This window comes from Simochromis diagramma, unplaced genomic scaffold (genome assembly GCF_900408965.1).
Source record: "Simochromis diagramma unplaced genomic scaffold, fSimDia1.1 OVJJ01000611.1, whole genome shotgun sequence".
NCBI lineage: Eukaryota > Metazoa > Chordata > Actinopteri > Cichliformes > Cichlidae > Simochromis > Simochromis diagramma.
The window spans coordinates 2024250-2047595 of record NW_024387175.1 but is presented as its reverse complement, the minus strand read 5'-3'; the positions used below and the strand labels follow the sequence as shown (position 1 = coordinate 2047595).

The window sequence follows — 23346 nt, the reverse complement described above, 5'->3', positions numbered from 1 at the left end:
ATTTTTTGAAGAAAATATCTTGTGTAGTATTTAATATTTGAAGTTAAAATTTCACAGTAGTCGTTATACGTGCCCAAACTTTGTACCATAACATTTTTATGAAAATCATGGATGGTTGAGCAGAAGTCCTGTGTTGATTTCAAACAGAATGACCCATGAGCTGGGTTTGGCTTTACTAACTGTGTGAAGTTACTTTTTAACAAGCAGCTAGTAGTTTGTGTAGTACAAGAAAAACTACCCATTAGCTTGAGAAATTGCTGAGCTGTCCTTAAAGTAACACCAAAGCTGGGTCCGCTCCCTAGACCTCAAAGAAAGGCTGCAGCTTGGCAGAAATCCCACAGAAGGAAACAGAGGGAGTCAGGACAAAGACAAGCTATGAAAGAGAGAAAGCAAGAGAAGTGCAGTTTGGTGTATAAATACATGGAGAGTGAAAATAAAATGAAGATAAAATGCTCAGTGTATCATGGTAAGCCACCAACAACCCAGTTGCAGCATACCTAAGGGATGGTTTAGGGTCATCTGATACAGCCCCAACGGGAAAGTATTGACGAGTAATGTTAAAAAATAGAGATAGTGTCTGAATTTAAATAGTGTTATGAATTAAAGAAAAAAAGAATGCTTGGACACTGCTATCATAATGGACAGGTTTTTGACAGGGCTCCCACAACTATGTCTCCAAACTAACTTCCTTCCAAGCCAAAGACTAGAAAATACGATGAAGCATATCTTGCCTTTGGCTTCACCTGCACAAGTGCCAAGGTAGGTCTCCCCGGCAGAATTAGTTTCCCCTGCGTCGGGAGCAGGCGCTGGGCTCTCCAAATCACGGACAAACAGAATCCAACATTCTGGATTTTTAGTTCACAAAAACTTCTTATAATGACTTACTATCCCTGACATTTTGACACTTTATACAGTAAAGTTACAGTGGAATACAAATAATGACAGGCTGATCCTGCCACAATTTGTTCCCCCTGTCTAAATCATGGACAAGATTTTCTTGTAAAATAAAGGGGGGGCCTAGCAAAAGAAAGTTTGGGAACCACTGACGTAACCGCAGTAATCAGTCTGAAGGAGTCCTGACAGTATCTTGCACAGATTTCTTTCTGCTGCTGATGGATTTGCCTCTAAACGTCAAACAGGCTTTGTTTGACGTTCTGTTTGACGTCTGTACAGTGTGCAATGTACAGACAAGTACAGTGTGCAATGTACAGACAAGTCTGTCATTCTTTACAAAAGCAGGCTCTGAGGACACAAATTAGTTGTTGTTGGTGATGTTCCTGTGTGTGTCAATCTGTCTGTTCTTAGTGTATTTTAGAGTAAAAGTGTCAGATTATTGCACAAAAGTTTTTGGACTTGAATTCAAACAATGTCTCCTTGATTTCACACAAACGGCAGACTGAGATTACTCTGTCATGTCTAATATGTTTGTGATCAGTAATGATATACTATTAGATGTTATGATACCCCTAATCCAAGAAATAATGATTAGGAAAAAGTGAAACATGTTTAAAACTAGACACACAGCATTAGGTTTGGGTATTATTAACTGTTTTCCAGTAAGTAGAGTTACGTTTCTGAAAATACTGTTTTAAATTCAATACGTGGAAACTCACAATTCAAAACAGAAGTTTTGTTTGTGTTAAACTGTTTTACCCAGCGTCCTCTGCAGGTCTGAGACTGAAGTGCAGCTGGTTCTCAGAGGGATGACCTGCCAGGCTGTACTTCAGCGTCACACAGCCCTCTGCTGCCTCTGAGCTCTGACACAGAATTACAGTGTTAGAAGCCACGTTAATCACTGTCATCAAATACCTAAACAACAACATGAGAGGCTGCTGCTCCTACCTGTCCAGTGAGCTGGGCATAAATCAGTGACCTCTGACCCTGGAAAAGTGTTGTGATTGGTGGAGAGAGGACAGTGACAGACACTTCCTTTGGTAAATCCCATGTGACTGAGATGTCGACCACAGCTGGCTGCAGAGCAAATCGCAGCGACTGCATCACCTGAAAAATAATGAAAACTTTCCAAATATACACAAACAGCTGGAACAGACATTTTACTCACTGCAGGTCTGATCTCAAATATGTATCTGCTGCTGCTGTAATGTTTAACTTGAATAAGAATAATAATAATAATAATAATTATTATTATTCTTATTCTTATTATTATTATTATTATTATTATTATTATATATAACATGTTTGAACATACATACATGCACATAAACAGACACATAATCAACCATACATTCAGACATTTATTCCAACATGCAAACTATGGACCAAAATACAGGGGAAAGATCAAGGGTAAGTTAACCAATAAATGCTTTCTCTCTTTCATAGCTTGTCTTTGTCCTGACTCCCTCTGTTTCCGATCCCGGTCCCAGTGTCGCCACCTCCAGCTGACGAAAGGGAGAGATGCTTCCGTTGCAGAGAAATTTTCCAAATCACTTTATGGCAACCTGTCCAATTTGGCCAAAAGACTCCGCCCACTGGTAAATTCGGGCATACGGGTGGGCGAATCCCTCACTTCCACTGAATCTCTGCTTCTCCTTCTGGTCATCCTCAGTCTCAACTAGATCACTTCAAGCCTCAGCAGATTCAGGAGCTGAGCAGAACCTAATTGATATTAGGTTAGCTAACGAGTTACATCTCCCTTTGATCCTGTTAAATCCTCCCATCCCTGCTACAGCCCTTAATAACCAATTTTTCACTACCATTACCCACCAGACCAAAGCCATCAGTATTATTACCTGAGGCAATAACCAGACCCAGGAGAGGGTTCCTTTACTCTGGGGTGGAGACAAGGAGGCCGCTTCCAGTCCTGCAGCAGCAGGGAAGTTCTCCTGTTCTCCTGGCATCAGCAGTTTGTGACGACCCCATGCGTCACTCTACCCATTCATATGTGGTGTTGATTCGTGCTGTTCAAAAGTGAATTTAAAACATGGGAGGGGCATGGTGCCAATGACCTGCCCCTGTTCACCTGCCAGACAAAAGCCAGTGTCAGCATGGCCCCCCCCCCCAAAGAACCCTCAATGTCTACATGTATTTAAAATTGAGAGGTGGGCACCGGTACTAGAAGTGAGGCTGAACAAACACACTGCCTTCTTTGAATCGCCATTTCAAAATTAAAACACTTATTCACAACTGCTCCCATTCTCATCCACCCCGACCACTCAAAGTTGTGTATTGTAGAAGTGGAAGCATCAGACTCTGGTGTTGGAGCAGTCCTCTCACAGTACTCAGGTTCTCAAGGCAAACTACAAGCCTGTGCCTTCTTTTCTCGCAGTCTTTCCCCAGATATTATGATGTAGATGACCGTGAGTTGTTGGCTGTAAAATTGGGCCTAGAAGAATGGAGACACTTACAAGGGGGGGGGCAGAGCATCCTTTTGTGATCTGGATAATCATAAGAACTTAATCTATTTAAGGACAGCCAAGAGACTGAGAGCCCATCAGGCTCGCTGGTCACTATTTTACGCATGTTTTAACGTCGCTGTTTCCTACAATCATATCCCTGCTTGCTCAGGCAAAACTGTAATAATCACCATAGTTTTTTTTAAGTTAGCCCACCGTATAGCCTTGAAAAAAAACTGTCTTCAGTTGCTGAGACAGCTAAATTGTCAACAGATCATGTTTTCCGACTCCATGGTATTCCGGTGGAGATCATGTCTGATCAAGGCCCTTGGTTTACTTCACAGGTGTGGAGGTCATTTTGTTCAGCATTAGGAGGCCAGGTCAGTCTCAGCTCTGGATATCATATCCAGACCAGCAGCCAAACAGAGCAGATGAAACAGGAGCTGGAGGCTACACTTTGCTGTCTCACGTTCAACAACCCTTCAACCTGGTCATCATATCTCCTCTGAGTGGAGTATGCACACAACTCTCACACTTCATCCGTTACTGGTTTCTCTCTCTTTTGAAATCTCCTTAGGATACCAACCACTTTGTTCCCAGAAACAGAGATAGAACTGACAGTTCCCTCAGCGCAGCAGCGGCGATGTCAATGTGTCTGGACACAGGCCAGAGAGACATTAGTCTGGAAAGATGAGCGCTGGCGCCGTTAAGCAGACCACCACAGACCACGCACTCCCAGGTAGCTACTTGGGCAGAAGGTATGGCTTGCTGCAAAAGATATTTCCCTAAAGTCACTGTTGCATTCACCCATACAAGGTGGGGCTCCATCATTAGCCCCAAGGTAGTTAAACTGAAGCTACCAGCATCTTGATGCATAATCAATCATCCAGGTAAGTAAATCCCCAAAAGTTGATTCTGTTCATCTGGATGTAGCGTTTTCAGTGGGAGAAATGTTTTGTCACTCAACTAAGTGACTTCTTCAGTCTCAGCTGACTGCAGGTTTCCCCAATCTTATAAACAGAACATTTGCATTATGACTGAAACCAGCCCAGTGAAGGAACAATGGGCTGGGAGGTCAGTTCCTTGATCATTAATGCAAACACTCATGAACATTGATCAACAACCACTGATCAATGGCCATGAGCACCATTCACAGAGAGTTGGGGAATGGCTGCAATCACAGCATTGTAAGATGGCAAAAGATGTACCCTTAGGCAATGTTCCCTCTGTGCAATCGCGCACTGCTGGCACAGTCTCCGCGCACAGAGAATCTGCGTTGGAGTGTGAGTCAGTAAGTGACCGGTGACTGGCTGCTCCAGCCAATGATGCGATTCACATTCGTATATACGCAGCTAATCAACATCGTTGACAGGCTATGACAACGTTCTTATGTGCCGGCACCGGTGTTTTAGCTAGCAAAGCAGCGTGGCTGATATGCAGGATCTTGGATGTCCGCCGGCCTGGTCGTGGCTGCCAGTCTTGGGTAGACTGGGAAGGGTACTGCACCTCCGAAGTAAAAAGACTGCATGTGTGAAATAATGTCAAGGAGATCTGTCGAGAAAATTAGTTTAAACTCAGAGAAGAGAACTGATCAAGAGACTTGGTCCAGTTGAAGATGTGCAGACTTTTTAAGCAGTCACTAGAATACATGGCAGGGAAAACAGGTTGAGGTGGATTAAGGAATCTGCTGATGGTGTCAAACAAAAACCTTTGATTGGATTTATTACCATTAATCAAAACAGCAGAATAAGATTGTGTCTTTTATGAGTTGGTTAAGTATGTTTAGTAAGTCCTTCATATGGTGTCATTATCCTCCTTCATAACTGTGTTTAATGTCTTACTTTTGGTTGCATCCTGTCAGTCCCTGTGATGAACTGAGCGTGACCTCCTCCTTCCTTGGCCATCCCATTGATGAGAGCAGAGCTGGCCCCTTCCCCAATCCCAAAAGAGAAACACCTGCAATAAAAAATTGTCTTTGAGCACACAGAGGACATGTTGGACATCCTGAAAACTGTGTAGATATAACTGTGGTTTTGTGGTTTCACCTGTGAGAACCTGAATTCTTCTTCACCTGATCGATCACTTCTTTGGTGTTCCCCACCTCTCCATCAGTAAAGACAAACAGCTAGAGAGGAGAGTTTACACATAAGGACATATCACCAGACCCACAAACACACAGCTTGTTCTGAGAGCTGAGTTAGTTTTCAGAAATAGTAACTGGGCTGTGTTTTATTAGTGCTTTTCTACTCTGCTTGAGCACTCAAATCTCTTTATGCAACATGTCTCATGCACCTATTCAAATAAAATGGGTGAATACAGGCCCTTTTTTCTATGGGTTTCTATAAAGCAGTAACATGCACATACTCACTCTACATCATGCACATTGGGATCAAGAACACATTGCCATGCAGCCAGGAATCGAACCACCAATGTTCTTATGAGCAGATTATCTGCTGCACAACCTGTCTGTCAGGTTGTGCAGCTTTCCTAGTGTCCCACTTTATGTGTTACCTGTCTGGGCTGATTGGGAATGCAGGGCTGGCTGTAAATATGTTTGATGGGCTCCAGGATCTCTGTTCCTCCAAGATCAGCCTCCATCTGCTCAACTTTCTTCAGAGCCTCCTCCATGGTCTGCTGGCTGTACTCCACACTCTTACTGCCATCACATAAACACATGCACCAAAACATCCATTAAGATAGCTTAGCAAAGACAGCAGGGCCTTTGTTGTTGTTGTTGAGACTCACAGGAAAGATGTGTTCATATCTGGACCCAAAACTGTAAATGTTGAAATAGCAGCCAATTGGTAAACTCTTCAACAGGAGCAGCAGAGTATCCTGAAGGGAAGAGGGAAAAGATGGTGAGGCCACTGTGTGAGAGGAACACTGTGAAAGAATATCTATCTAATATGAGTGTAAGAACAAATGATGGATACCTTGGCACTGCGGATGCGAGTATTACTCATACTTCCAGATCGATCCATTAAGAACACAAACTCTCCACATGAAGCCGTTGAAGACATCACAGACTGGGGGAACTCAGGGTACAGACTCACCATCACCACTGGATCACCCATCAGAGAGCCTGAAAAATCAGAGAAAGAAAAAACTTAAAACAACATCGCCTTTAAGTGTTTATTCAAACATATTGAACTCCTGAGCTGATGAGTAAAGATAATTTGCTAATAAAAATGTATCTAACAACCTCTTCCATTTTCACTCACCCGGCTCAGCAGAGGCCTGTCCTGCCTCCACCACAGCAGTGGGCTGGTGGGCGTCTTTGTAATAAATCAGCAGTTCAACATCTCTGTCAAACTTGTGTCCTGCAGCCAGCTTGACCTGCACACCACAAACACATTCATATTTATTCATCAGTAACAAGTAACAACCACACACAGCAGACACATCAGCACTCTACCTACCGTGGCCTGGGTTTGATCAGTGTTGAGGTACTGCAGAGGGTCCAGGGAACAGTTGGACTCTACTTTATGGATTGGACGAGGAGAGGACACTCGGGCAGAAAAAGACAGACTGTAGGGCACCAGAGAGGCTGGAACAGAAGTCACCTGGACACCTGCGCCTTCACTACCTGCACACAGTATCAGGTTAGAAATGCTGTAAACAATAAGGCTGCTCACAAGAAAAAAACTTCAGCTGCTAAAAACCTCTGCTTCGAATAAGGATTTCAGTAAAATTAGGTATTTTTAAAAAAACTGTTCTATTTCAGCTGTTCAGGAATAACTAGATTATCAGAGTACAAATGATAGAGAACCATGCATCTGTGTGAGCAGCTTTACAATTTAACAGCTGTACTCTGTGTGTTTTGCAAATGTTCCACATACTTGATCAATTCTAATAGCAAACTGGAACATACACAAATCCCCATAACAATTTTATATATTCAAATTTCACTTGCAACATATCAAGCTGACAAGAAAATCTGAAAAGTTACAGTCTGTGGTTACTCAACACATCTGCCTCTGGTTTCTTACAAAGTTTATAATATGAAAAATATCTATATCACTTTTTCTTCTAGAAAATGAAGTTGGATCTTGACTTCTGCCATACATTGTATCCCGTCTTTGTTTTGAATGTTTGTTAAAGACCTAATATGGTTTAACCATTTCTGGTCCAAGTATTTTGAAGTGTTCCTACCCTGAGGCTGGTATCGAGGGTTGAGCACACCAGGCAGACAGAACCTCAGACCATCATCAGCCTGCACAGCCAGTTCAGTCACGTACTCCAACCTGATGGAGGCGCTCTCTCCTGGTGGTAGACTGCCCACACTCAGAGAGAATATATCTGGACTCTCATCACTCTCCTCCAATAGGAAGGCCTGCTGACCAGAGCTCAGAGCATCATCATACTCCTCACGAGCCTGAAGCACAGGTGACACATGTCAGTGACATTCACTGCGTTTATTTTGAAGCTCACTTATAATCAGGTTATATTTACTGTCCAGCTCACCTTCTGTTTCTCCTTCACCTCAGCTACAATCTGTGTCTGTCCAATCTGAGCACTGAAATGACAGACAGCAGCATCTCCAGGCAGAGGGAAGACAAAAACAGCCTCTAATGGTTTGTCCTCCTTGTTCTCGTAGTTCAGAGTGGAGACCACTAGTAGCCACATGGTCCCTCACCTCCAGCTCCACCTCAATGCTCTTCAGAGGAACTGACAGACAAACAGAATTAGAATAACTACATAAACCATACAGATGTTTTGCAAATGGTTGATTCACAGATTGTGTCTTGTGTTATATTTCAGCCACACAAAAGTCAACTATTAACAAGCTGATACTTAAACCTGACTGTTCGATAGTGTCGCAATGTGTATTTATTTTTATTCATATTGATTTATTTATTTATTTATTTTTTATCAATTAATTTTCCTCTTTACTTTTCTACTACAAGGATATACTCTGCATGACCCGTAGCCATATGTAGCAGCAGCCCACTGCCCAGGATGCATATGGTCAACTTTAGCAACTTGTACAGAGTGAGCTTGCTGCCATCCTGAACTCTCCACCAGTAAGTGTGGGAGACCCAGACGTTTTTATTATGTATGCTTTGGCCAGTAGAAGATGAAAATGGCCACGAACCTCAATGCAATTCTCATGTCGATAGTTGAGTACAGCCTCAGTCAGGGTGAAACAATTATATATTATTATTTGTTACTACAACTGATTAAAGTCTTTACATTTGAATGTTACATGAATGAAAAGAGTCTGCAGAGAAAACTTTATTTCCTGTCAGTACCTGGTTCCCTCTGGAGAGTTAGCAGACCACAGCGGTTCATAATCGTTCCTGTGAAACAAAAACATAGCGATATTAATATTAAACACAAGAAATATTTCTCGTCTATGCAGCCTGGAACAATGCTCTACTTTATATATTTTATATACATATAAAATTCTGCATTTAAGAAAATGTTTCCTTAAAACAAAAACTTAATATGACATTTAAAGGGTTGTTTTTGTTGTTTTTAGTTTTTTAACAAATGAAACAAAAACATTGGAGTTCATTTTAAAAGCCCTGTATTGCTTTTCTTTTGATTTTTTTTTTGTTATTGCTCATTAATAAGACAAAAGTATTTCTTATCCGATTAATCAACTGTATATTCGATAGAATTATAATCTATAGCTGCAGCATTAGTTGAGTTTGAGCATAACTGTCCTTTAACCTCTCAGGAATTTTGCAGTTGACTGGGGTGAAACTGGGGACAAATGTAGTGTGGGTGCAGGTAACATTTAGGATTTTAATGAATCATGAACGAAGAAGCACATTACCAGCAAAAGTAAAAGGAAAAGTAAATAAAAACTTAACTGGTAAAAACAAGAGCTCCAAGAGCTTTATTTCGCTTAATTTCCGGTGTGTGTTGGGGGCAACAACAAAGGACACAAATATGCGCTACCGTAAAGCTTACTGAAAAGGCGCAAGAAATTTAACCGTCGGATAAGAGGCGGCTGACTTCACCGTGGCACACGAACGACGGGGGAGGGGGGGGGCTCTACTGGTAACATGGCGCTTCTTATGAATACAGCGCAACCCATTCAGACACTTTATCAGGTGACAATGATAAAAGGGTGATTAAAAATAAATCTATAACCGAATATGCGCACACAGAGCGATGAAATAAAAATCTTAATTTAATTTACTATTATAACGCGTGAGTGCACTCTCAGTGTTGCTGTTTATTTCTAATATGGCAGCTGCGCATTAGAGCTCCGAAACTTTAAATATTAAAACATCAAGAGTTACTTTCGCGTAGATGCTTCGGTTTGTCAGCAGATCACATCAAATTATCACCGAAAAATATGAAATTAATTATCAGTTGAGTCAATAACATCGACCAAATAGATTTTTATTTATTGAACTGAAATCCTTGAATGCGTTCTGTGTTTGTATCTGCAAATCCAACAGTGTGAAACAATTCATTCCAATCAATTTAAAACTGCAACTCTAAACATATCCTGATCCTGACCAACGCAGTAGAGTGCGTTATATAGAGTGCATGCTTTATGGGAGCGGTTTTCTTAAGAGAAAACAAATTCCCCTTGACCCGTTAAATCGTCTAAACGTCAATGACTCGACACGCGTCTTACTAAGATTGCGTCTTCGCTTCTACAAAGATTCGCATTAATGTGAGGAATCTGCGACTAGAAAAATGTGGATTACTTTTACACGGAGTGAAATGTTGAAAAACGCCACCAGAAAACCGGTTAAGATGGAAAACCGAGGATTTTTTCCATGCGTTGATAACTTCCAGTCAGAGGATTTACTGTGCAGACGAAAACTTGCATCTTTCTTCTTGTGACAGAGTGACTGCGCACCTGGGCAATAATAGAGAACTACTGCCTTAGGTTCTAAATTAGGTTCTAAAAGTTAACTTAAGGCAGTAGTTCTTTTTCACAAAACTATTTGAAATTGTTTTGAAACAGTTTTGAAACTTCTTTTTTTTTTTTGACTTTGACCCGAAAGCATTTTTTTTTTTCAAAAGGCAATAATGAAAACTGAAATAGAAACCAACGATGTGACATTAGGAATGAACTGACGGACAAACTCATGAAGAACGGGATGGTTAAAATCCACCTGTCAAATATGAATAATATGGCACTCGAGACCCCAAATGAAGAATCATGCGCAATAGAAGCTTACCTGTGTGGACAGGTTGTATCCGGGCAGGTTGACTACAGCTCTTTTTCCTTGTAGTAGTGTTTACAGACCCCATTGCAGAAACAAGTCACTGCTGTCGGATACGTCCCATTTCCTTGTTCTTCCTCTTCTTCCAGTTTATCGGCAGCTTGCATCCATCGAAGTTGCATTACTGCCACCCTCTGCTGTTACTTAGACTGCACTTAGCTCTTTAGATCCTCTTCAACAATCCCGTTCTTCTCAGAAACCGAAGAACCACTCCTTTCCTTTCATGACATCCTAGCCAGTCAACCACCTTTTCAAACCTGAGTTCCCCCCTAATTCCCAATTCTACCCTCATCATTCTCCTATGGTTATCATACCTTCTGCAGTTAATAAATACACGCTCAATTGTTTCCATAACACCACACCAATTACATTACACAGCCCCGTTAAATGTTTCCCCATCCTAAAAAGAGTGCCATTCAGGAAACAATGCCCTGTTCTTATTCTACACATAACAATCTCCTCCCGCCTATTCATTCCCTTATTTCTTTTAACTTCTACTGTATTTTGCACCCCTATACAATTCCATTTCCTTGTTGTCTCAAAAAAACGGTATGTACTGGGTGGGCGGAGCTATAGCTTGTTTGTTTTCTTTTTGTTTACTTGAGAATACCTTCTGTGAGTTTCATTTTTACTTTGCAAAAGCTCTGAAGTGCTGAAAAATCTTACTCAAAATAATTGAGCTTACTCTTCCACGTTATTCTGTAATTTACTGTGCATACCTTTCATTAATCAGCACAAATAAGGTTGTATAGTTGGCTTACAGATCATAGAAATAGTTCAAAAGAAATTTAAAGAAATACTGATTAAACAGCATTTATAACACTCAGCACCGAACTGAAGGCAGTATGGTGTAAGTAGATCTGCTTCTGTTGAAGGTGAAGGCCAGTGTTGGTCAAGTTACTTGAAAAAAGTAATCAGTAACTAATTACTGATTACTTCCCCCAAAAAGTAATCCCATTACTTTACTGATTACTTATTTTCAAAAGTAATTAATTACTTAGTTACTTAGTTACTTAGTTACTTTTTAAAAACACGATTTACAACCTGAAGAGGTGATAAAGCAATAGATCTTTCAGCCCAATTCTACTTTTTCTACATAATCCATCATACAAAATGTAATCAAATGGAAAAGTCTCTTTTTTTTAACTTGTTTTATCAGTTTTAATCTTTTAACTTTATGCATCAAGCAAAAATTTAATTATATGCAACATTCTCTGACTTGAATAAATTAGTTTAACATTTAAACCTATTTTCTGCACATTCCAGCACATAAAATAAAATATTTTTCGTGTTTACACTCACTCTTTCAAATAGATGCAAGTAAAACACAGCAGAAAATAAATAAAGTCAAAGACTCAGCGGTCCTTTTGCTCTATTTTCACCTGTAAAGCAGGACTGCGGTAGGCGGAGGTTTACCCTGGTGCAGGTGTGCTGCGGTCAGTTGAAGAATCCGCAAGTTTCTCTGTGAATTTCCCATTACGTCGTTGTGCACTCGGTGCTTGTTTAGGGTTTTTTTTTTCGCTGTAAAAAGAAGTTTTCTTCCCACGCACAGCGGACACTAATGTTTTTGTCACTTTATGGAATCAAACTCAAAGTAAGGTCAGTACTTCCACGCTTTAAACGCTGCACGCTCATACTCTCTCCCACAATCGATATATGATCCATTGCTGATCTGCACACAGCTGTTGTCACTAACAGCGCACTCGCTTCCGTCACTGTCGTGAGACATTCTCACAAAAAAAAAATCACGGTTTTAGTAACGCAGTAACGCAGCGTTCCTACAGGAAAGTAACGGTAATCTAATTACCGTTTTTGCAATAGTAATCCCTTACTTTACTCGTTACTTGAAAAAAGTAATCAGATTACAGTAACGCGTTACAAGTAACACGTTACTGCCCATCTCTGGTGAAGGCACATTAAGAAAATCCTCAGAGACCCAGAGCTTCTTTCTTCACTCTGCAGCCCAACAGGACATTTCCAGCTTCCACACACTCAGACACACATCTTGCTAAAATAGAAAAGTTATTATGAGAACAAATCAAATAAAAACATACTACAGCATCAAACAGTGTTTGAAAGAATATTTTATTTGTTGTTCTCATGGGTACGACCATTCTGAGCAAGGAGTGTCTGTGTCTAACAGACACTACATATGAGATCTTATATGTAAAAAAACTTTTTGCAGCCAACATGAAAATGGTAAATAAAGTTTTGTCTATGACTTTATTACTGATGCTCATCAGTAAAACTCCCAGGCAGACCCACTATTGTCATCATCAACACATTCCATTTGTTTTGCAGTTTTACAGCAGAACCGTGCTGGAAAACTAGCTGCACAGTTGATGAATGACCTCTTTTTAGTTTCAAAGAGACATGAGGGATACTTCCCAAAGTCTGACCTGCATCGATCCATCCGCTCAGTGTCCATGGTTACCATATTTGCTGCAGAAGCTGCTGTGAATTAAACAGCTGACACTGCGATAATTAACAGGAGATATGAGTGTTTTTGTTTTTAATGATAAAAGAATTTTGTGACTTGGTTAACTGAAGTTAACTTATAGTTAGGAGTATCACAGATAACTCTCATGTGATCTGTGTCCTTGGAAATCTGGACTCGTGTGGACTGTTAAGAACTGCACACAATTATACTAAAATAAATCGGCTATTACTGAAATACACATGCTATATTATGAACTATGATATAAATATGGTGGTATTTACATTATTTACACTTCTTCCTTCATATATTATTTAATAACGCAGGCAAGGAGTGATTAAATATTATCATGCGCATCTTTTGTTCAGAACCAGTTTTCTTCAGTTAGTCTTCCCAAAAGAGTAACCCCCCGGCAGAGTTTTACAACCAGTTAAAACTGGTGGGGAGAAGCTGCTTGTTTTGCAGGCCCTGAGCTAAGAGGTGGCCATGATGGATATCAAGCACTGGTTATGGGCTTTGCAGCTGCCCCCGCACATTTTATACTGATATGTCTGCAGGTTCCTAAGTAATTAATCAATCAGTAAGACACTAAAGCTTCTATTAATCCCAAATAAAAATCAAACTCATCTCAGGGTGTAGGCCACAGCTGCACCTTATAACCAACCTCTGATTGGAGAGCTAGGGGAAAGTTGAATGTTCATGCTGCGTTCACAGACACCATGCAGAAACAGAACATCTACAAAATCTAACCCACTACACATGCACTGATAACATCACCCCCTAACTTCAGTATTATAACTTCCACAAATATCAGTTGGTTTACACTGAAAAATATCACTGTATGTTTATGTGTATTATTGTGTAGGGTATTGTGTAGGTGAATTGGGTGATGCACAAGCATTCACTGTGCTGGGTGATATGCAACTATAACAAAACATGCATATGCAAGAGAACAGTTTTTGAGTAGCTATCCTCTGTAGTTACCACTACTTTGCTTCTTCCTAGGAGCAAAGCACAGCTATTTAATGTTTTATTTAAATGTAACTTACAAAAGAAAAGGACATTATCATCTGTAAAATTTATAACAAACTGAGCTTATCACAAATATCCTTTCATGACACCAGTGTGTTATTTAACAACCACAACCTTAAAATTTTAATGCCACAGGGGAAAAGGATCCCAAACAAGTTATAAAGTCAGCTTAAACTGCTCTCTTCATTAGAATGACAAACCTCTGACAATCACTTCCTTTTCTCAGAAACGGAATCCAGTTTTGCTGGTACATGTATTTATTTCCTGGTTCCTGTTTAGGAGTATGTTGTAGTTTCTGTCACGAATGCAGATCTTTTGTCACGGAGCAGTCGCAGTGTGCTGTGGAGCAGGCAGGATGGAGGACCCACATGCAGGACTCATAACCAAGAGGTTAACTTAAAGTGCAGTCTATTCACTGGGATGACTCATCAGAGAAATAAACATTACTGAAACACAACCAAAATCATAAACACAAAACTAGACTGGACACTGGAACCTAAAACTAAAGAACCCACGGGAACAGAACCAAGAACTAAGAACAATTTCCAAACACAGCACAGGGAGGCCGTGAACGTCAACAACTAGGGATGGGTATTGATAAGATTTTCACGATTCCGATTCCATTTTCGATTCTGTTTAACGATTCGATTCTTTATCGATTCTCTTATCGATTCTTTTTAAAAAAGGAGTACACTAAGGTCGATTAGCTTAGAACTTCATTTTATATCTTCTCTTTGAACAAGATAGAAATTTAGGAGTAACATGGCCTTACAAACCCAACAGTGAGATCTTAAGAGATCCAGCCTACGGCTCTTCAATGGAGTGTCACAGGGTCCCCAGGGAAAAAAAATTGTAAATGTAAAATAATAAAATAAATATTCCTCTGTAGCAATAACAAAGTATAACATAAATTATTCTGTAGAAATTACACAAGAATATCCAGTAATGTCCCTGCCTACAATTAAACACATTCACTTACCGAAAATCGGGGCATCTGCTGTGGCAAATGGGTGCAAGCCTTTTACCACAAACTTAGTCACTGTTCGGTGACATTCGTCTATCCTGGCCTGAAAGGAGACGCTACCGGTAGACTGCAGTGAGAACTGCCAGCATCTGAGCCAGACTGTGTCTGTCTGTCTCATCATGGTCACCTAAATGCACAGTAATGGCAGGTTTTGTAATAAGGCAGATCGCGCTAACATAATATGCACTGTTAGTTGATTATTTACCTGCCGCATTAATGGGAGAGGACGTGCAAACGTTACCGCTGCTGCTGGGCTGAGATTCATGAGTCCGGAGCGGAATTAAAAACATGACATTCATTTAAGGTTATCGCGTGTTTTGTGAGCAAATGCTTTTGCATATTCGTAGTGTTTCCTCCCTTAAATGAAATATCTACTTTGCAAGTATTGCAAGTTGCCCTGTTGTCATCCGTTCTCGTAAAGTATAATCAAACTTTTGAGCCGCTTACGCGCCGTGTTTCCTGCCAGGTAAATGACGCTCCACAACGTGGTGACGTCATTCGGGGCGACTGGAATCGATAAGGGAATCGTTTGCAAAAATGGCAAACAATTCCAAGGAATTGAAACAGTGGGAACCGGTTCTCAACAAGAACCGGTTCTCGATACCCATCCCTATCCACAACCCAACACAGAACAGGGAAAACACAGGGCTTAAATACACACTGGGATAACGAGGGCATGAGACACAGAAGGGGAGCACAGCTGGGAGTAATCTGACATGACGAGAGCAAGGGAATCAAAACTAAATACATTGAAAGTCTGTGTCTTATATCAAAGTAAAACAGGAAACAAAACAGACGCCGACATGACTTAGGGATACAGCAGCCATAGAACACAGAACAGAAATCAAAAGACTAGAAAAGAAAAGTGATGACAAAAAATTCAATAATGATGCAAAACTGAAAACACTGGGTCACCAACCCAGTCCAAAACAAAGTCCAAAAGAAAATGTCCACAGAGGGCACAGGAGCACAGAACAGTCCCAAACAGAATAGGTGTCATGAGTTCAAACACATTGATCTGGGGGCCGACCTGCAGGCCTACGGCTCAATAGTTCATCACTGAGCACTTCAGGGGGCCGACCCGGAGGTTGACGGCACAAAAGTCTATGGCACAGCATTTCAGGAGGCCGACCGCAGAACCAGCGGTGGCAACGGAGCAGTTGAGGAGGCCGACCACGCCGGCGAAGAAGTCCAGTCAGCGGCCTGGAAGGTGGCTGCTGACACCGAACCAGATGTGGGCGAGGTCGAGCAGGCTGAGCCAGATGTGGACGAGCTGGTGGCATGGCAACTGCAGGACAAGACGCTGCAGGCGACAGTGTGGAAGTCACAGGAGGTGACACTGCAGGCAGTGGCTAAACGGACTCCCCAGAGCCGTCAGTGGTCACGAGGATGTGCTGGCTGGGTCCTCCAGGACCCCCAGCTAACGAGGCACGATGCTGGACGGGCTCCTCGGACCCTTTAGCTGACGAGGCTTGATGCTGGCCGGGCTCTCCAGAACCCCCAGCTAAAACAGAAGATTGCTGGATGGGCCCCTTGGACCCTCCAGCGGAGACAGGCGGCTGAACGGGCCCCTGGCTTGACATGATGCTGGCTGGGTTCTCCAGAGCCCTCAGCTGAAACAAACTGTGGAGCTGCAGCCACGGAGAGCTGGATTTGCTCACCAGAGCCTTCAGTGGGAGTAGATGCAGGGCCCAAGGATATGGAGACCCCTGGCTGAATATGTAGCTGACTAGGTGGTCCCCTGTAGTCCTTCCATGACTGTCAGATAACAGGGCAGGGTGTGGACTGTGGTTCAGCTACAGGGGAGGAGTGAACATTTCATTCAGGGACAGTGCCAGGGAAGGCTGGCCTGCACAGCTGATATCCAGCTAACAAACCCTATTTAAGTAGCTGCCGGGGTCCAGGGGAGAGGGTTGTGTAGCAGGAGGTGATTGGAAAGCTTTTTGTTTTTGCCCCTTTTCTTTTGTCGATTTTTGTTCAGCTCTACTCACAACTCCCCGGGATTCATTAAGTTATGGAATCACGACTGAATAAAGGATTATTCCAAGAATCCCCAGAAATACTTATCATCTCCCCTCTTATCATGGGGGCGACCGTGGCTCAGGGGTTTGGGAAGTGTATCCTGTAACCGGAAGGTCGCCGGTTGTAGCCACAGGGCAGCTGTGGCTACAACCATAGCTTGCCTCCACCAGTGTGTGAATGCGAGAGTGAATGAATAGTGGCATTGTAAAGCGCTTTGGGTGCCTTGAAAAGCGCTATATAAATCCAATCTATTACTATTATTATTATCTCATGGAGTCATCAGTCTCATATCAGAGCAACTGTCAGCAGGAAGGGCTTCTGATATGAAACTGCCAAAATCACGCACGTGGAGCATCACACTGTGGTGGTGCCATGTTACAAGGGAGCAGCTGAAAGTAGTTAGTTCATAAATGGGAGAATTAGTGCCTTCTTCACTATTTTGTAGATGTTGAGTTCCTAAAATATTCAGATGAGCCCATCTGGCAATAACAACCACGCCAAATTCAAAGTCACTTCCCCTTTCTTACTTATTCTGAGCTAAACTATACTATTTCTTCATATTCAATATACCTTAAATGGACTGGTACTTATATAACACTTCTATACTCTGTTTTGAGTGCATCTCCTGAGCCACAAGCATTCAGGTTCATTTGTTGCTTAGTAGTGTAGCATTTCACTAATTATTGGAGGAGTTTCAGTTATTAGTCATGATGGAAGAAAGGCTTTACCCATATTCTACAGCCGTTTCTACTATCTGAAATGTGAAGACGGGATAAACTTTAAGTCACTGGATTCATCAATATGAATTTAATAAACACGGCTGTTGTAAAAAAGGAAGGAAATGCCATGCCTTGGAAAGCAAAGTCTAGACGCTTTTCTTTCCAAGCTCCTTAGACTACAATGACCTGGATGACTGAGAACCTTCACAGACTAATACTGGATCACATTTTTTTTTGCTGTTTGGAATAGAAAAATTAAAAACATAAACATGCACAGGTGAACACCAAAAATTTATATATTAAAAGGTTATTGCAGGTTAACATGCCAAAGGAGTTCTAAAGAAAGAAGGAAGTCGACTCAGACTGCTCCCTGTCCTGGAATCTTTGATAGTTTGGCAGCTTTTCTTAGAAACAGGTTTCAGTGTTGCTTTTGTGCTGGCTCCTCCCCTTCCACAGACTCAGCTCACAGAATGCTGTGAGTTGAGTTGAGCTGCTTTTGCCCAATATCTGGTGATTCACTGCTGTTGAGAGGAGAAATGGCACAGAGACTAAATCAGTTGGATTCAGAGAAATTCTCTTGTTCAATCTGTTTGGAGCTACTGCAAATTCCAGTGACTATTCCCTGTGGACACAGCTACTGCTTGAACTGCATTAAAATCCACTTTGATGATGAGGACAGGAAGCAAATCCACACCTGCCCTCAGTGCAGGAAGACTTTCACACCAAGGCCTATCCTGAAGAAAAACATCTTGTTAGCAGAGCTGGTGGAAGACATGAAGAAAACTGGACCCCAGGCTATTCTGGCTGATCACTGCTATGCTGGACCTGAAGACGTGTCCTGTGATGTCTGTACTGGAATGAAGCTGAAAGCCAGCAAAACCTGTCTGGTCTGTTTAGTTTCTTACTGCAGGAAACACCTACAACCTCACCGTGATGTTGCCCAACTAAGTAAGCACACACTTGCTGGGCCATTCAAGAAGCTCCAAGAGAACATCTGTTTTCGCCATAATGAGGTGATGAAGATTTTTTGTCGTACTGATCAGCAGACTGTCTGCTATCTCTGCTTGCTGGATGAACATAAAGGCCATGAAACAGTCCCAGCTGCAACAGAAAGGACAGAGAAACAGAAAGAGCTCGAGGTGAGACGACTAAAAATCCAGCAGAGTATCCAGAACAGAGAGAAAGATGTCAAGCTGCTTCAGCAACAGGTGGAGGCCATCATTAGCTCTGCTGATAAAACAGTGGTGGACAGTGAGAAGATGTTCACTGAACTGATTAGTCTCATTCAGAATAGAAGCTCTGATGTGAAGCAGCAGGTCAGATCCAAGCAGGAAACTGAAGTGAATCGAGTCAAAGAGGTTCTGGAAAAACTGGAGAAAGAGATCGCTGAGCTAAAGAGGAAAGATGCAGAACTGGAGCAGCTCTCACACACTGAGGATCACAACCAGTTTCTACACACCTACCCCTCACTGTCAACACTCACTAACTCTACACCCTCATCCAGTATAAGCATCTGTCCTCAGAGGTACTTTGAGGATGTGACAGCAGCTCTTTCAGAGGCCAGAGATAAACTACAGGAATTTCTGAGAGAGAAATGGACAAATTCCTCACTAAAAGTCACTGAAAAGGATGCTCTGCTCTCACCACCAGAGCCAAAGACCAGGGCTGGATTCTTAAAATACTCCAGTGAAATCACACTGGATCCAAACACTGCATTTCCACATGTGTTATTATCTGAGGGCAATAGAAAAGCAACAAGGGTGAAACAAAAACAGGCTTATTTTCATCATCCAGATAGATTCAGTGGATGGGAGCAGGTCCTGAGTAGAGAGAGTCTGACTGGGCGTTGCTACTGGGAGGTGGAATGGAGAGGGGGAGGAGTCGGTGTAGCAGTTGCATATAAGAATATCAGAAGAATAGGGAAGTCATATGAATGTTTATTTGGTTTCAATGACAAATCATGGGCATTATGTTGTGACACAAACAGTTATGTATTTTGGCACAACAATGTACAAACTAAGCTCTCAGGTCCTCGGTCCTTCAGAGTAGGGGTCTACCTGGATCACAGTGCAGGCATTATGTCATTCTACAGCATCTCTGAAACCATGACCCTCCTCCACAGAGTCCAGACCACATTCACTCAGCCTCTCTCGGTTGGACTTTGGCTTTGGGTAGATGGAGTCACTGCAGAGTTGATTCGAATCAAATAGAAGGACAAGTTCATTTTGATCCCTGATCATTATGTATACCTCTAAATGAGGCTTTTTCTGAAGCTTTCAGTGGGCGACAGATCTGAGAATAATTTTGCAGTGATTACAACTGTACTTATATTTATATAAATATAAATCAGAATTTGTTATTATAGCTAACATGAGTTAATGTGAGTTTAAATTATGTTACTTTTTATATTCAGCATACTTTAAATCATTAATCTGTCTAGTTTAGTCTGGTTAGTGGTTTTATTCTGTGTAACTCTGTGGCTGTCCTAGGCTAAGTGCAAAACATGCATTGGAGCTGTAAAGATTCATCTGTTAGTGAATGATTAGGCATTTTATTGTTTTATCATTTTACTCACAAAAGTAAAATAATGAGTACTCTGATTTCTAAAATGTAAAAAACAATTTTCCTTTTCATATATGATTGTAAACCTAATGTGGCTTCAACTTTTAAAATGTAACCAAAATTTGGATCCTGGAGTTGTTTGAGATTATAATGACAATTATATGGATATACTTTTCTTGCATTTATAGTTACAAATATGTGTGTATGTCTAAATTGATATAATTTTTCATGTAAAAATGTGATGTCACTTCATGATTTAACAATGAAAATGAAATAATACCAAATGATCTAAAAGCTACTTTCAGCTGCCCCTTTATTCACAAACAGTGATCACAGCAGGTAGCTCCCCATGTATGGAGAAGGTCAGGTATATGCTATGATTTCAAAATAAAAAATGATTACAATTAATACAAAGATAACAAGAACAGCAACATTCAAAAGAAAATGAGAGTGTTATATATCGAGGAAAATAAAAGAGGGATGAAATTGCATCATAAGTTTATAAAAAGAACAACTAAAGTACTGACTTTGAAATTGTGATTTACAAATACAAAACTGGTAGTATTTAAAAACATATCTTTTGTCATTTCTTCAGTACTTTGCCATTCATACCTCCCTGAAATGTAAAGTCAATTAAACTATTGACAAGTCTTTATTAGACCTAACACAGCTTTTCAGTTGGCATTCTTTTTACATTTGACTTTTGCTACAGTTCAACTCCAGCTACAGTAATAAGTAAGCAAACATGAATGAAGACTATGTGCTGTCTTAAGACGTTCAAGGACCAATCAGTGTCGATTACCAGAATGAAAGTGTTTTATGGATAAAATTGTAACTCCTGTGGGAAAAACAGAATGACGTTCTGTATGTTTTCATTTCAATTTGGCCTTAAAATCGTTTTGTTTTTTTAACCCGTTTGTGCCCAGATTTTTTTCAGAGTTGTAAGGCATATCATTTTATCAGTTGAGTCCCTCTGAATCATGTTATGTATTTATTTTTTCCATTTTGTACTTTTTTTTGAAGAAAATAGCATTTTTATGACTGGCAACAATTGTTGCCAGTAGTCACACAGCTTGTCACTAGGTCAAATGTCACCTAATAATAATAATAGAGAAGTAATAATAATATAGTCATAATAAATAATAACAAAAAGGTGGAGCCTCAGGTTCCCCCTGTATAAAATTCAAAACATCAAACAATTTGAACTGATTTCTTTATTCTCAATTTTTTTATACTCAAAAACTCAACAAACATTTTTTTCTTAGAACCTCTAAAAACATATATACATATATAACATATTTCTTCCCATACATTCCATCATCTTTCATGCATGTTCTACTCAGTGTGGTACTTCTTGAAGCACTCCACATGTAGTGGCACATCACACTTTCCACACGCAAATGATGTGCGTCCGCCGCAGTTCTTGCATCGCTTGTACCTGCTACCAGTGTTGCAGGGCCAGTGGTTCAAATTATCAAACCTGGTGGCATCAGTTATCGCCACCCGCCATTGAAGATCTTCTGCCCTGCCTACTTGGCTTTGTTCCATGGCGCAGGAGGAGGGTCTGGGCTACCAGCCTCTGGAAGGAGAGGAGATCCTTCTCCCCGCTTTTCCAGGACCTAAATGAATGACAAAACAAGCATGATAGATGCATGAATGTGCATCGTTTCATCCTTTCTACAACGTCATGCCCATATGTAGAATGTTCTGTAAAAGCAATATCACACTTGAGTTTGTGATGTTGGTCTGGATATCATCACTGTTGCTCTTGTCGACCGAAGAGCACTAGCGATGACCTCGAGTCAAACATCACCAACTCGATTGTGATATCACTAAATAACATACAGCCTTGTGTACCTGTAATAGCACCAGCTGTTCACCATGGCACTGTTCAGGGCCCAGCTGAAGCATGGCCACCACCACTTCTTGGACCGGATGTTGACTCTGTAGCGGCTGACAAACTGGTCATGCAGGTCCACTCCTCCCATGTGTGTGTTGTAGTCCTGGATACACTTGGGCTGTCTGACCTTGTCCATAGTCCGCTTCTGTTTATTCCATCTCTTCGCCTCAGTTTCGGTGAACTCCCTCTCCATGTTCGACACCACGGTGACCACGCTGTTGTCATTCCACCTTACAATCAGCTTCTCTGCCTCAACCAGATACTCAGCATCTCCTCTGGGTGTCTTCTTGAAGGTCTGGGGTGCTGTGAAGGGAACGTTATGGAGCTGAGTTTGTCGCATCGTGCCACAGCTGCCATAGCCTCTCAGGGTCATCTCATCCACCAGGGACAGGGTTGTGAAGAGGTTGTCGTGGTAAAACTTGACTCCAGGTGGCACTTCAGCTTTCTCTGCCAGGCCAAGAACCACACTTGGACCCTGACCAAGTCCAGTTTCCACCAGATGTGTGTGGCTTCCTACATATGGCTCCATCTGATGGACAAACCCGGAGGAGGATGCTAAGCTCCATATTTTATACCCAAAACGAATAGGCTTCCCTCTAATAAACTGTTTGCACCCATGCCTTCCAAAATACTCAATCAAATAAGTAAATTAGGAGCAATCCTGCAGACAGTGTTTTCCTTTAGTTAGCGACATGCTATGTGCCCACTGGCAACTTTTGTTGCCACTCACAGAAATAAGCCCATGAACAAAAAAATATTTATCCTAGGTACAATTTTTTTGGGGAGGGTTACTCTAGAGACTTGAATGATTAAATAATTATAAATATGTTTGGGGGGAAAGTCATAAGAAATTTATGAAAATTACCTCTTTCCAGGATGATTTGCATCCGCCATGTCTTCAGCCAGAAAGAGCGGGAAGCAGATGATGTCATGCGATAGGAAGCACTTGGAAACGATTTTTTAAAAATCAAAACCTTTGTCTAAGTTGTCTACTAGCATATAAGTGGAAAAAGTTGCATTAGTACCTTTGAGATTTTTTATTGTGAGTCGAAAATGACAGTGATAAACTTTGGCAACAATTGTTGCCAGTGGGGCAAAACG

At 41.3% G+C, this 23346-nt stretch overlaps 5 protein-coding genes across 11 annotated transcripts in view; 2 read left to right on the top strand and 3 right to left on the bottom strand.

Annotated features, from left to right (window-relative positions):
• Window positions 1-23346, top strand: part of LOC120744937 (von Willebrand factor A domain-containing protein 5A-like) — a 174737-nt gene that overhangs the window by 77948 nt on the left and 73443 nt on the right. The gene's annotated exons all lie outside the window — the stretch shown is intronic.
• LOC120744941 (von Willebrand factor A domain-containing protein 5A-like) overlaps window positions 1-23346 on the bottom strand; it is a 55774-nt gene that overhangs the window by 13620 nt on the left and 18808 nt on the right. For all 5 annotated transcript variants that reach the window (XM_040049530.1, XM_040049529.1, XM_040049532.1 and 2 more), the window contains exons 10-12: window positions 5195-5309; window positions 1843-2001; window positions 1654-1757 (exon numbers count right to left, since the gene is read on the bottom strand). In XM_040049530.1, coding sequence (XP_039905464.1) covers window positions 1654-1757; window positions 1843-2001; window positions 5195-5309 — 378 coding nt within the window. The remainder of the gene's footprint in view (window positions 1-1653; window positions 1758-1842; window positions 2002-5194; window positions 5310-23346) is intronic.
• Window positions 5912-22131, bottom strand: LOC120744946 (von Willebrand factor A domain-containing protein 5A-like). The gene is made up of 9 exons (XM_040049538.1): window positions 22122-22131; window positions 16704-16709; window positions 7818-7995; window positions 7506-7728; window positions 6773-6939; window positions 6575-6689; window positions 6287-6435; window positions 6099-6188; window positions 5912-6009 (listed from the first exon to the last, which is right to left on the bottom strand). The coding sequence occupies exons 3-9, from the start codon at window positions 7977-7979 to the stop codon at window positions 6007-6009; spliced, it is 909 nt and encodes a 302-aa protein (XP_039905472.1). The 5' UTR covers window positions 7980-7995; window positions 16704-16709; window positions 22122-22131; the 3' UTR covers window positions 5912-6006.
• On the top strand, window positions 18252-20085 carry LOC120744943 (tripartite motif-containing protein 16-like). The gene has a single exon (XM_040049534.1). The coding sequence runs from the start codon at window positions 18320-18322 to the stop codon at window positions 19991-19993; it is 1674 nt and encodes a 557-aa protein (XP_039905468.1). The 5' UTR covers window positions 18252-18319; the 3' UTR covers window positions 19994-20085.
• LOC120744950 (piggyBac transposable element-derived protein 3-like) lies at window positions 21540-23346 on the bottom strand. Its single transcript, XM_040049543.1, has 3 exons — window positions 23111-23346; window positions 22203-22774; window positions 21540-21964 (listed from the first exon to the last, which is right to left on the bottom strand). Exons 2-3 carry the CDS (start codon window positions 22772-22774, stop codon window positions 21835-21837), a joined length of 702 nt encoding a protein of 233 aa, XP_039905477.1. The 5' UTR covers window positions 23111-23346; the 3' UTR covers window positions 21540-21834.